At 50.5% G+C, this 12,118-nt stretch overlaps 1 protein-coding gene across 6 annotated transcripts in view; it reads left to right on the plus strand.

The window, feature by feature from the left end:
• PTGES (prostaglandin E synthase) overlaps nt 1–12,118 on the plus strand; it is a 32,283-nt gene that overhangs the window by 7,825 nt on the left and 12,340 nt on the right. For 2 of the 6 annotated variants that reach the window (XR_007207843.1, XM_048325787.1), the window contains exons 1-3: nt 7,522–8,161; nt 8,487–8,687; nt 10,058–10,140. Coding sequence is in view for 5 of the 6 variants with exons in the window: in XM_048325787.1 (XP_048181744.1) it covers nt 8,580–8,687; nt 10,058–10,140 (191 nt within the window). In the remaining variant the exon portion in view is untranslated. Of the gene's footprint in view, nt 1–7,521; nt 8,162–8,486; nt 8,688–10,057; nt 10,141–12,118 lie in introns of those variants that run through there. The other 4 variants (XM_048325789.1, XM_048325788.1, XM_048325791.1 and 1 more) reach the window with 3 other exon arrangements.

Here is a 12,118-nt window from a genome sequence, read left to right on the forward strand (position 1 = left end):
TCTTAATTCCCCTGTGTGTCTGTCTATGACATGAACAAGAGGGGAAGGAGATCCCATAAAAATATTATTTTTTTTTAAATTATCATCATAATCTTAATTTAAATTGTGTTTCATTATGGAACTTTATTGTTTAAATTGTATTTCATTATGGAACTTGATTGTCTCAAGAAGTAATTTAATTTTAACAGTTTGGATGGTGATTTGACGCATGTAATTATCAAACATTACCTTCATGTATGACAACAAATTTACAAGAAAGAGAATTAAACCTTGTGATTCAGATCTTAAGTTAATCTCTGACTTCTGAAGATTGGATGAATCAGGGTGAACGGCACCAGAGAGCCTCAATCCATTGCTCTCCCACAGGGGCATGTCCTACCTTGAAACTACAGTGTGTCCCACAACTGGTACAACCCTGCAAGGGCCTCACTCATGGTGATGAGCAGCAGCTTCTTCCACCACTGAACATTCACACCAACTTCTCCCACTGCAATAATGCATTGCAGCACAGCTCCCTGCCCCTTCCTGATGTCCAACTCTCCTTGTGGACAGCTCTAGCCCCACTAATGCAGCATCCCATAGCCTCCTGTCCCTACAGCCTTTCCACAGTTGGGATCCAGCTTCTCTCCTGATAATGAGGGAACACTTCTTGTTCAGTTTTGCCTGAGTCAGTGGCACTATTAACAGAAACGTGCTGTGCTAGAGAGATGCATTCTGCTGCTTTGTAAATAAATGCAGAAAGCACTTACTCCCCTGTGGAGGGCTTCAGGGTTGCATAAACACAGGGTGGAGCAGATTCCTGGGAACATCGTGGACATGAGGATGTAGGCTGTAAATCAGGAGAGTAATCGACACATGGGACCTGGGCAGGTTCCTGGAGTCCTGCCAATGGGTCATTCAGGCAGAGAAGAAAACTTGGATGGTTAGTCCAAGCATCACTGCCTACAGAGTACAGTGGAGAGGTTTTTCTATTTCTTTGCATCATTCAACCCAAATTCTGCTCTGGATAAAGTCAGGGTCATGCAGCCTGGGTCATGTTGTGTCAGTGTTCCCACTGCTGTGAGCAAGAGGCCAGCTGAGACAACAGCCCAATAAAAAGCTTCCAGGCAAGAGGGCTGTAAATAACACAGCTAAATTGCTCCCTTCTTTCCAGGCTGACTGTGGGGAGGGTGTTTTCAGCATTGCTAGTGAGGGGTTTTATTAACATCAGAATTGAGACCCAGACCACCTTTCAGCCTAAAAGCAAGCCCAAAAGATATGTTGTTCGTGACTCAGTGCAGGGAAAAGGGAAAGTTTTAGGATGTGTCTGGAACAATGACACAATGATAACTCATAAAACCACAAATTGCCCAGCAGCTCTGACTTCTGCCTGAGTCAGGTCTTGTGGAAGGAGGCCCTGGTCTGCTCCAGGAAGCCCAATTGCTCTCCAGGACATTGCAAAGTGATACCATTTATGAGATCAGTATGTGTGATAAAGAGATTTAGATAACATGACCTATACAGGAGGGTGGAAGGAAATGCTGCTGTTTAATTTAGGGGTGATGGAGGGGACCAAGGGAACTTGGAGGTTTAAAAATAAACTCTGTGTTTTGGAAAGCTTTGTGGTGGGTGGAGCTCTATGGCAAAGCCATGAATAAAGGCTCTCCTTGGAGTTGGTTTCACCAGAATGGTGTAGCCACTCTCAGGTCAGGGACAGGCAATGATGTGCTGACCCTCTTGTCCTATGAGAACTTGAAAATGCCTCTCTGTTGAAAATACAGCTTAAAATGGACAAGCTCTGCAGCCAGTTCTTCCTGAGTTGCAAGGCAGGGTTAACAGCCCAGGAAATAAGAGGTTTGTTTTCTACTTTTCACCTCGAAGCTGCTCATTGCTGTTGAATGTCAGGTCTCCATAAAACTGGAATCAGGGACCACACTTCCTCTCCCAGCCCTGTTAGTCAGCCAGGGCTCTTAATGCTGTGATTCCCATGCCCTGATTCCCATTTCTCCATATCACAGCATGTGGAGACAGGACCATGCAGCATCCTTTACCTTTGCTCTTGTTTAAGAGCACCCCACCAGGGAATCTGCATCTACACTGTAGTTTTGCAAATGCTTGAAGTCTAGGAACTGTTCCCAAATTCTGAAATTTTTGGCAGCAATTTGTTCCTCTTCTCTCTCAGTCTGGCGGGGAAACTCCCTCATTTTGGGCAGTAACATAAGTGGTTTTTGCCTGTTGTTTACAGCTGATGGGATCTGGGTTTTGGGAAGCAATACACATCACGAGTTGCTGTGCTGTGGCTGAGTGAGACAGATGTGGCCTCCCCCTACCCCAAGCCCTGATTCTCATCTCTCACCTTTACCTGGTGGCAGCAGTGGCAGGTGCGGCTCTGCCTAAAGCCAGCTCTTAGCCAGCTGGGACAGAGGGAGAGAGCAGCAGAGAGGAGAAATAACTTCCCTCAGCCCCCCCTCCCAGCAGGGTTTCATCTCTGAAGGCACAGAGCAGCATAGCCAAGGAATTCTTTCCTCTAAGAGAAAGCCCAGGCATGAATCCATGTGAGGCTCAGAATAAGAGAAAATAATCTACTTCCCACACACTCACAGCCTGATGGCCTCTCTTCTAGCGTGTCACAGCAGCAGAGGACACAGTGACTCCTCTGCAGCCAGGGTGAGTATGACAGTTTGGGGCAGGAGAGTGGTTGGGAGCAGGGCAGCAGCCTGGGAGCAGGCAGGAAAGGATGGTGGATGGAGCTGCAGGGAAAAGGCAGGAGGACGTGCCACTGCCTCTCACTTGGACCTGGGCCTGTTCCCTGGGACTGGCTGAGGAACAGCAGCTTCCTCTGCTCTGCCTAAGAGCCACTACACCCCTGCCCCTTCTCTGGGCCTCTCTTGATGGCTTTCTCCTGCTGCAGGCATCTGCTCTTCTGAGTGTGAAGGACAATTTGGGAGAGTCTGATTGTACATTCCTCATGCCTGAGGTGTCTCAGATAGCTGCAGCCAGTACTGTCACTTTAAAATGCAAACCAGACAAAATCTGCCTGAGTTTGCCAAAGGCTGAAGCATCCCAGTTGTTTCCTGAGATGCTGTGTTGGTTTTGCTTGGTCTGGTTTTTGGTAGCGAGGGGGGCCACAGAGGTGGCTTCTGTGAGAAGCTGCTAGAAACTTCCACCATGTCTGGCAGAGCCAATCCCTGATGGCTCTGAAGATGGACATGCTGCTGGCCAAGGCTGGGCCAATTAGAGAGGATGGTAACGCCTCTGCGATAACATATTTGAGAAGAAAATCAAAACAAAGTGAGGGACAGTTTTTTTCTAGCTAGAGAAGAGGAGGAGGTGAGAACATGTGAGGGAAACAACATGGAGACGCCAAGGTCAGTGAAGAAGGAGGAGGAGGAGGTGCTCCAGGCACCGGAGCCGAGATTCCTCTGCAGGCTGTGGTGAGACCATGGTGAAGCAGCTGTGCCCCTGCAGCCCCTGGGGATCCCTGGGGGATGCAGAGATCCATCCACAGCCCCTGGGGATCCACGGGGGATGCAGAGATCCACCCGCAGCCCCTGGGGATCCACGGGGGATGCAGAGATCCACCCGCAGCCCCTGGGGGAGGTGCCCACACCAGAGTGGATGGATGTCTGGAGGCTGTGATCCAGTGGGAGACCTGGTGGAGAGAGGGTGCCCTGCTTCCAGGCTGGAGCAGCCTGGCTTTGGAGGACTGCACCCTGTGGAAGAGCGACCCACGGTGCAGCAGTTTCAGGAGGAGTGTTTGTCTGTGGGAGGGACTCATGTTGCAGCAGTTTTGAGAAAACTGCTGCTTGTGAGAGTGGACCCATGCTGGAGAAGTTCATGGAGAACTGTCTCCCATGGGAGGGACCCCATGGTCTCACAGGGGAATGACTCCTCTCCCTGAGCAGCAGAATAAAATCTTGGGTGATGAACTGACCAAACCCCCATGCCCTGTCTGCCTGTGCTGTCGGTTGGTAGGAGGGAGGGGTTGGGGGAAGAAAAGGTGTTTTAAGGGCTTGCTTTACTCCTCATTATCTTCCTTTGATTTTGTTAGTAATAAATTCACTTTGTACCTCTAAGCTGAGCCTGTTTTGTCCTTGGAGTGTTTTCTCCCGGTCCTAATCTCAACTCATGAGCCCTTTGTTAATTTTCTCTCTCCTCTGCCCATCTGTGGCAGGGGAGGGCAAGTGAGCGACTCTCATGGGTGCCTGGCGTTTGGCCAGTGTCAAACCACAACAGATGCTAATGCTGGAGGCCAGAGATGCTGGTAACCACTTGTTACTGACTGTGCAGTATCTTCTGTGTTCTGCCCGCTGAAACAAGCATGAGGAGCCCAGGAGTCTGGGGAGAGGGAGCTACAGGTGAAGCAACAGGATTTCACAGATCCATGGAAGAAGGTGCGTCATGGTGGTGAGAGCTTTTGTGCAGACTAAGGAGGGAATGCAGGTGGAGCACCCTTCTCGCTAATAAACAGCTAAAACGCTCATGCCTTTACTTGAAAAGTCATAGTGTTTGATGAGCCAGCACAGCACAGCCTCCCTTGGCAGCTGGGTTTCCCAGGGTGGGTGCAGCCACGGGCAGGTGATCACTGGAGTGTGCAGGCTCCAAGGCTTTGTGCTGGGAGCAGCAGGAAGAAATGGCAGAGAAAGAGGGCACCAGTGTCCACGGTAGCACTGGAACAAGCTGGGAATGTGGCTCAGCTCCTGGGCTGAGCTGTGGGCTCAGGGCAAGCAAAATCCCAGCTGGGCTCTGTGCCTTCTCCACTAGTATGTGGAAGCTGGAGAAGTGCCACCCACCTGCCTGTCTTCTCCAGCCTGGAGCAGTCCCCTCGGGCTCTTTGCTTAGCCCCAGCTGTGGGATGTAATTGCATTCGGGAAAATTCTGGGGAATCTGAGCAGTAATTGCATGAAGTGTCGGCTTCCCTTTGGGATCAGGGTGGAGCCCAGGCTGTGCCACCCCAGCAGACATGCCAGTGCTCCACTGAACCAACCCTCTCCTTTTGCTGCTGCCAGGAAATTCCCCAGCATAGCAGGGGTGGAAAAATGTAGTCACAATACTGTAGCATAATTCAGTTGGTCAAATAAATAACCTGGGTGGGAATCGAGGGTGATTTTTATTCCATAATCTTTTCAAAGCAGAATTGCTCTTACAGGCTTCTATTTTTCAGTATTTTTCTTGAGCACTTCCCATGAATTTTTCATTCCTTCTGCCTCCTACAGTTCAGTTCCTCCTCCAGCAAAATGCTCCATTTTTTCCCTACAGCTCCTGGGGTCAGTCTAACCTGACAACCTAATCCTTCAAAGCCTCACATGGATTTTTATTAATAATTTCTCATTTTAAAAAAGCGGTGGTTTTGGCTAGCGGTGTTTGGTTTAGGTAGACCTTGTCCTGGGTTGAGACCTCTCATGCTCAAGGTTTTAAGGCATGACTTGTAGTTTAAAGACATACTGCCCTTAGGACCTGGTCTCCTTCAGGCAAGGGCTCTGTCCCGGCAGGATGTGATCTGTGGAGGAGGATCAAACTATTAACATTAACAGCCTGCTTCTGCATGGATTAATGGGATGGTTGAACACACTTCTGGCAGCTGCATTGCCTTGGATCCTAAAAGCCAGGAAGGTGCAAGTGTGGATGTGTCCTACCCAGCATGAGACCCCTGAACTCGGTAAACTGAAAAGGAGTTGGGATCCCAGGAGCATTACACCTGCCTTTGCAGTCATCTTCTGCTCCTCATCCCCATCCATAACCCTCCGCACTGGGGTTCCACTCTGTGTAACAGGGAAAGGGTTTGAAATGCATAAACACACAGAAAAAAAACCTTTTTAAAAATTAACACATCCACACCTGAGTTTGCCCAGAGGCCTTATCCCTAAACAAGGTGTGCTTCTTGATCTCTCCATTCAATGTAAATTTGTGCCAGTTGCTGGTGCAAATTGTCTAGGGCTCCTTGCCAGTGTTTGAACGATGCCAAGGAGGAGAAGTCTGGCTGGCTGGCAGGAGGAGTCCTGGCTTGTCTGCAGGTGCATATTCCTGCTGCCCAGCGAGGTGTTGGCTGCCTCGGGAGGGGAAGAAGGTGCATGAAGGAAAAAGGTTCCACTGCCGAAGACCCCGTGGACTGGATCCTCAGCTGGTAAAAACTGGAGCTGCTGGATGGAGGGTGTGATGGATTGGTGAAGGGTCTGGCTGCCTGCCCTCTCCAGGCTCCTGGGAGAAGGAGCTGCTGGAGAAAGTCTCATCCATGCTGTGGGGCTGGTCTGGCCCTGCATAACCCCAGTCCTTGGGCACTGAGGTCTTCTCTGTTATGGGTTGATCCCTATCAGCTGTGGAGAAGAGGGATGGGAGGGAGCAGTGTTTGGGATGTGGCTTTTGCCACCATCTACTTATACTTGGCATTATGGTGTTTATAATACCCTGCCGAGCTCCAGGCGTATGTGGGTGGGTTTGGATGTAGTTTGCTGGTGAACACCCCAGCTCTTACCAGAGTCTGAATCCACATGGCTGCTGCATGTCCTGGTGTCCCCACTCCCACCCCCAGGGAAGCAGCCTGCCAGAGGCCGTGGAGCTCCATGCTGGCCTGTGCCAGGACTTGTTCTGCAGCCTCCCCGACGCCAGGGAGGTGGTGACCAACTGCAAGCACCTCCCCCTTGAAAAACCAAGTGCTTGGGGTTTTCAAAGGCTCTCTGCACTGTTGAAAAAATGCAACTTTAAGGCCCCATGCCAGGCGCACGAATAGTCTGTGAACTATAGGTCTGGCCACATTCAAGAGAGCCAGCTGGGTTCAGGAATAGCACAATTTATTGAATGCAACATATATGGTTCTTATGGATTGCCCATGATAAATGCCTGAACTGCAAAGTGGTGTTATAGAGCACTAACAATACAACGGCAATCACAATCTTAATTTCCCAGGTTAACACTCAGCATATCTGAGGACACAAGACTTACCAAAAGATGACCCTCCTGGGGCGGGAGAGGAGGACAAATCTGTCAAACTGTTCCTGGAATTTCAAGTAAAATTCTTATCTGCCAGTTAGATATGAAACTGGGCAGCTTTTACACCTTATTAACCACTACGGTGCAAAGTGCTGCCAACTGTGATCAAATCTTCCGTTGTTTGTGGGCATGTTGTACAAAATATTTCTTGGTAGGAGGTTTTGGTTTGTCAAAACTTTTCTGGGTATCAGGTAGAAAAACTAGACCACATGGCCTCCATGCCACATTCGCCCCCCCTGCCATGGCAACACAGACCGCAGGAGCTACATCCAGTTTCTATGCTTGCACCGCGGGTTGCATTGCACATCCAGCTTTGCTTTGTGCTTTGCTCACTGCTTTGTGGTTCCACCTGCACACTCAGATGTCGTGGGGCTGAGCCAGAGCATTGCACTGAGCAGTGCAGTGTCTTTGGGTTTGCAGCACCAGGGCAGAATGGCCATGAGGAAGATTCAGAGGCAAATGCAAAGAATTTTCTATTTTCCTGAAAGAAGTATTTAAGTATTTTTTTCCCTTTTTTTCCCTTTTTTTCTGTGTTAAGGAAATGAACACCAAATTCAGCCCTTCCACTCTAATAAACTTGGAGAGCTCCTGTCAGCCCCCACACCTCTGGCTCACTGAGGTTTGCTGCTGCTAGCACTGAGGGAGGAGTTAAGTTTGCATTAAATAGCAGCCCAGCTGCCTGCAGAGGCTCCGATCCCACTCTTTATTCCACAATGTTTGATGGCTGAGGAAAAGCCAGCTCCAAATTCACATGGCACTTTCTAAACCAAGGACAAAATTACATCTGGCTGCCTTGGTTCATCCTCTCGGAGAAAACCAGGACGAGCTGACTTTGGGGCGGGCAGGCGGCTCTTCACTTCTTGCAGTTTTGGGGCTTTGCGGTCCAGGACCTGCCTGGTTGTGTTCCAGGCTGGTCATTCCCGGGGCTCCCCTCCCAGCCGGGGGGGCGGGAGCAGCGCAGGCTCCCGGGTGGTGGGCGCTGGTGGGCCAAGGGACAGCTCTGTCCCCCGTCCATCCCTCGGCAAGTGGACCTGTAGGAAAGGGCTGGCTGCCTCTGCATGGGAGTGCTCACTGCACTGGGCGGGACTGGAAGCGCAGCCACGGGGGACTGGGCGCAAGGGCTGGACGAGGCTGAAGCAGGCGCTCACCTTCTTCCGACCTCCTCCTTCGACGGCTGAGGAGCTTCGGTCTGCGGGTGAGCAGTGCCCGGCTGGGCGACGGATGCTCCGAGCGGCTCCGTCTGTCGGGGCACACGCCGGGAGGCGGGACGGGGGATCGTGGTGGGCTGGTTTAGAGAGGTCGGAGGTCGAGCTGTGGCCAGCCCCCCCCAGGGTGCTGTGTCCTGGCTCGGGGCAGCTGATCCGCAGGGAGCTGGTGGTGGCAGGGTGTGAGGAGCAGAGGAAGCCTGTTGCATGTGCTGGCTGGGCTTTCCTTACTGTCCCAGCAGCCTGGCGGGGGGTACAGGGGCTGGCTGGGCTTTCACTGGAAAATGAGAGGATTTGTGTTGTGTTTAAACGCAGCTGTTCCTGCTTCTCTCCTGCGGGGCTCTCTCGCAGCCCAAGATCTCCCCTGGCTTTGGGTGCTGAAGCGACCGAGCAGCACGTTTTCTCAAAATGATGGAAAATAAAGTGTTCCTGTCATTTACGTTCTACAGCACAATTTTGATTTTAAAAATGTATGTCGTTGCCATCATTACGGGGCAAGTGAGACTCAGAAAGAAGGTAAGATCCAGATTCATTTTCCTTCTCCCTTTGCTTGGGTTTCTGTGTTTTTTCTTTGTTTTTTTATTCCTCTAGAGTTCAACAAAATTTTCCTAAGGAAGCTGAGTTTTCTTTGACTTAAGTTAAAAGCAAAACTTGTTTCATAGCTGCGGCAGATAAATATCTCACTTCTCCTTGACCCTTTTTGTTTGTTTCTACCATCTGTAGCTTGATGTTTATAATTTTGGAAACCTAATCTAAATAATAATCAGATCTAAAATGCCAAGCAGGTGAGATGCTTCTAGAAAGAGTCTGTTTACAGTTAATTTGCAGGGTCTGGAAGAAAAGGAGAAGAAAGAAAAAAAAAGGTTTAAGAAGAAATCATTGCAATGGTCTTTTTTCTTACAATGTAGCAGAAAGCTTTTGAGCTTTTGGAGGCTGACTGGCTATGGGAATGCTCCAGGAGAGCAGCAAGTCGTGGGGAGTAAAACAATTGCTGGAGGAAATGGTTCTTGGTCGGGGGGAAAATACAGGGAGGACCAGCTGCCATCAGGAGCTGGGGCTAACTGGATTTTTATCACCCTCACCCCAACTCCTGGTAAAACTCAGCTATCTGTAAAATCTGTTTTAAAGTATTTAAGGAGTTTCTGACTGCGTCAGTAGAGTGAGAGGGAGACATTTTTGCTCTCAGATAGAATACAAATGCCCTGTGCTGTGGCATCATTGTAACTGATGATTTGTCTTCTCCCCTTGTGATTCTAAATGATGCTCCAGCCCTGGGACAGTTTGGACTTGTAACATAATTAAAGAAAGCACCAAGGCCCTTTCCAGGCTGTAAAATGAAACTGTCAGATGTAAGTAGGTCCCTGAGGAACAGCTTCTGAGCATAGGTGGGGAGCTTGCACAAATTTTTTTCATTTGTAACTTTATTAGTGTAGGATCCCATTTCCCCATGGGAAAGCCACACAGTCCCACTGCCAAAAAGCCAGCCAGGGAATATTCTCTAATCTGTCAGTCCTGGTTATCTTTTGGAGGCCACATTGTGTCTGCAAGCTCTCTGCCAGCAGTGCTCTCGCTGGCTGGCAAAGTCTCCTGGAAATGGATTTCGTGGGAAGAAGTGGACTGGGGTGAGGTGGGAGCTCCCTTGAAGCCCTCCATTTGGGACCTGCTCAGCAGGCAGCATTGGGTTTTTTGGAGGACAAGGAAAACCCCTGGGGAGATGCAGGGTTTAACCCCCAGGACCGCGTGCATGGAAGCACAGTAGCCCTTGTTTTTAAAGTGGTGACAACTTGGGGTAGGTAAAAATCCCTACAGGACTTCAAGATTAGGAGCAAAGCTTCTACCTGTGAGGTTCCTGAAGACTGTAAGCAGGTGGGGACTCTCTCTTGCAGGCGTTTGCAAACCCGGAGGATGCCCTGCGCAATGGGGGGGTGCAGTTCTGCCGCGAGGACCCTGACGTGGAGCGGTGCCGCAGGTGAGCGGTGCTGGCATTCCTGGTGCCAGGATTTTCCCTCTGGTGCCAGCATTCCCTCTGATGTTGGCATTCCCTGTGCCACCATTCCCTCTGTGCCAGCTGCTGGCAAAGAAGTGGGAAGCTAAAGGGCTCGCTAATCAAGTAATGTTGTAGATGGTTGGAGTGTCTCGAGCTCTGCTGTGGGACCCTGCACACTAGAGCAGTTTAATCTTTAACGGGAGCCTGGTGTGCACTGGAGCAAGGAAAAGAGAAGGATCCGGGTTTGCGTTCAACATCCAACTGTGACTGACTCTTTTCTAGGTGCTCAAAGTCCCACAGGCTCCCACTGTCTCATCCTGTACCCACACTCAAAGGCTCCTTGTGTCCTGCTCTGACAGGACCCCAGCTTCCCCCAGATCCCTGCACAGCTTGGACAGGGAACAGAGTGACTGGTTGCAGTGCTGTAGACGGCTGCCCTTTTTGGGGATTCAGGAAGAGGCCAAACAGTATTGAAATAACTTCTGCCTCTCTAACTGGGCAAACTCTGAATGTTACCCCTCTTCTGTGAGAATCACAGTTTCTCAGAGGTAAAACACGGGTTGATTCAGCCCTGGGCTTAATTTGCTGTCCCCCTTACCGAAGGAGGTGCCCCAAGTGCTAGGCTGGATTGCTGGTGATGTACAGGAAAGGGACTGGAGCCGTACCCTGCTTTCCTGGAGCCCTGGGCTGTGCGTGGGGACCTCACTGCTCACGTCCCACTGCCTCCAGCATTTGCTTTAGAAAACATCCAGTGCCACCTAATTGTTCGGCTTCCGGGGGGGGGAGGAGGAGGATGTTAAATGAGCCATTTCCTTCCTAGCAAAAAGAAAATAATAGCAGAAATAATAATCATAATCCTCTTTTGATTATTCAGAATAAACAATCTAAATAACTAGAGCTGCAGCAAAGACCTGGGACAGCCTGGGATCGACTTGGGCAGTTAAAGCTCTTAGAGTCCATTCTTGCTGATCTATTTGCAGCCTTGAAGAAGACAGATTCAATCTGAGGTGTTTCCCCAGAGCAAGGGCGATGTCAGCTTTTCATCTTGGACTGTATCTGGGGGGGAGCAGAGCCAGGGGTCTTTGCAGGACAGGGACAGAGCAGGGTGGGATGTTTACCCCCTGCCTCTTTAAAGAGTCTCCTGGCTGCCTCTCAGCTCTCTCCTTTCTCCTCCCTCTTCTTCCATTTGTCCTTCCGTCCCTGCTGAACCCCAGAGTCCTTGGGGTTTATTCAGAGGATGGTGCCTGGGGGAGGAGGGACACAACCCACACTCTTGGCATGACTGGATCCTGTTTGAGTAGAGCTGTGGGTGGTGGCAGGGATGCTGTGATACCCAGGCAGGTGCATGTTCAGCTGGAGCACAGGGTTTGGTCCCGTCAGCGCTGATGTGTCACCACATGGCCATAGCGGCCCCTCCAGCCATACTGTGGTGCTGCTACCCAGGTGCTGCTGGCACAGTGTGGGGGGTCCTTGGAGCGCTCCTCCCCAATCCCCTTTGGATGCATTCATGGAGAGGTGAAGCCACAAACCCTCCCATCCTGTGAGTTTCTCCACTGGAGAAGCTGTGGTCTGGAACTGCCTTTTATTGTGTAGCATGGCCACATCTGGGGCCATGCCGTGCTGGCACCACACCAGTTTTGAGCTTTTCACAGCTTCACAGGGTCTTTGTTTTGCTCTGTTTATTTGAAAGCTCCAACCCTCGAGCTGTCATCTGCTGTGGCAAAGGCGTCCCAGTCACGGAGAGAAAGTTTCAGGAGCTCAGTGTCCCAAGGGAGAGACACGGGGCGTGAAATCCTCCTGCCTCTGTGTATAAGGGAGAACGGATGCTTTTGGGGGCTGTGTCTGTCCCATCCAATGGAGGAGAGGCCCAGCAGCACCTAGGGATGGGTACTCTGGCTAGAAGGAATGAGGGAAAACAGGGAATTCTGGTGGGAAGGAACAACCTTATGTCACTTTTCAG

Source organism: Corvus hawaiiensis, chromosome 21 (assembly GCF_020740725.1).
Source record: "Corvus hawaiiensis isolate bCorHaw1 chromosome 21, bCorHaw1.pri.cur, whole genome shotgun sequence".
Classification (NCBI taxonomy): Eukaryota; Metazoa; Chordata; class Aves; order Passeriformes; family Corvidae; genus Corvus; species Corvus hawaiiensis.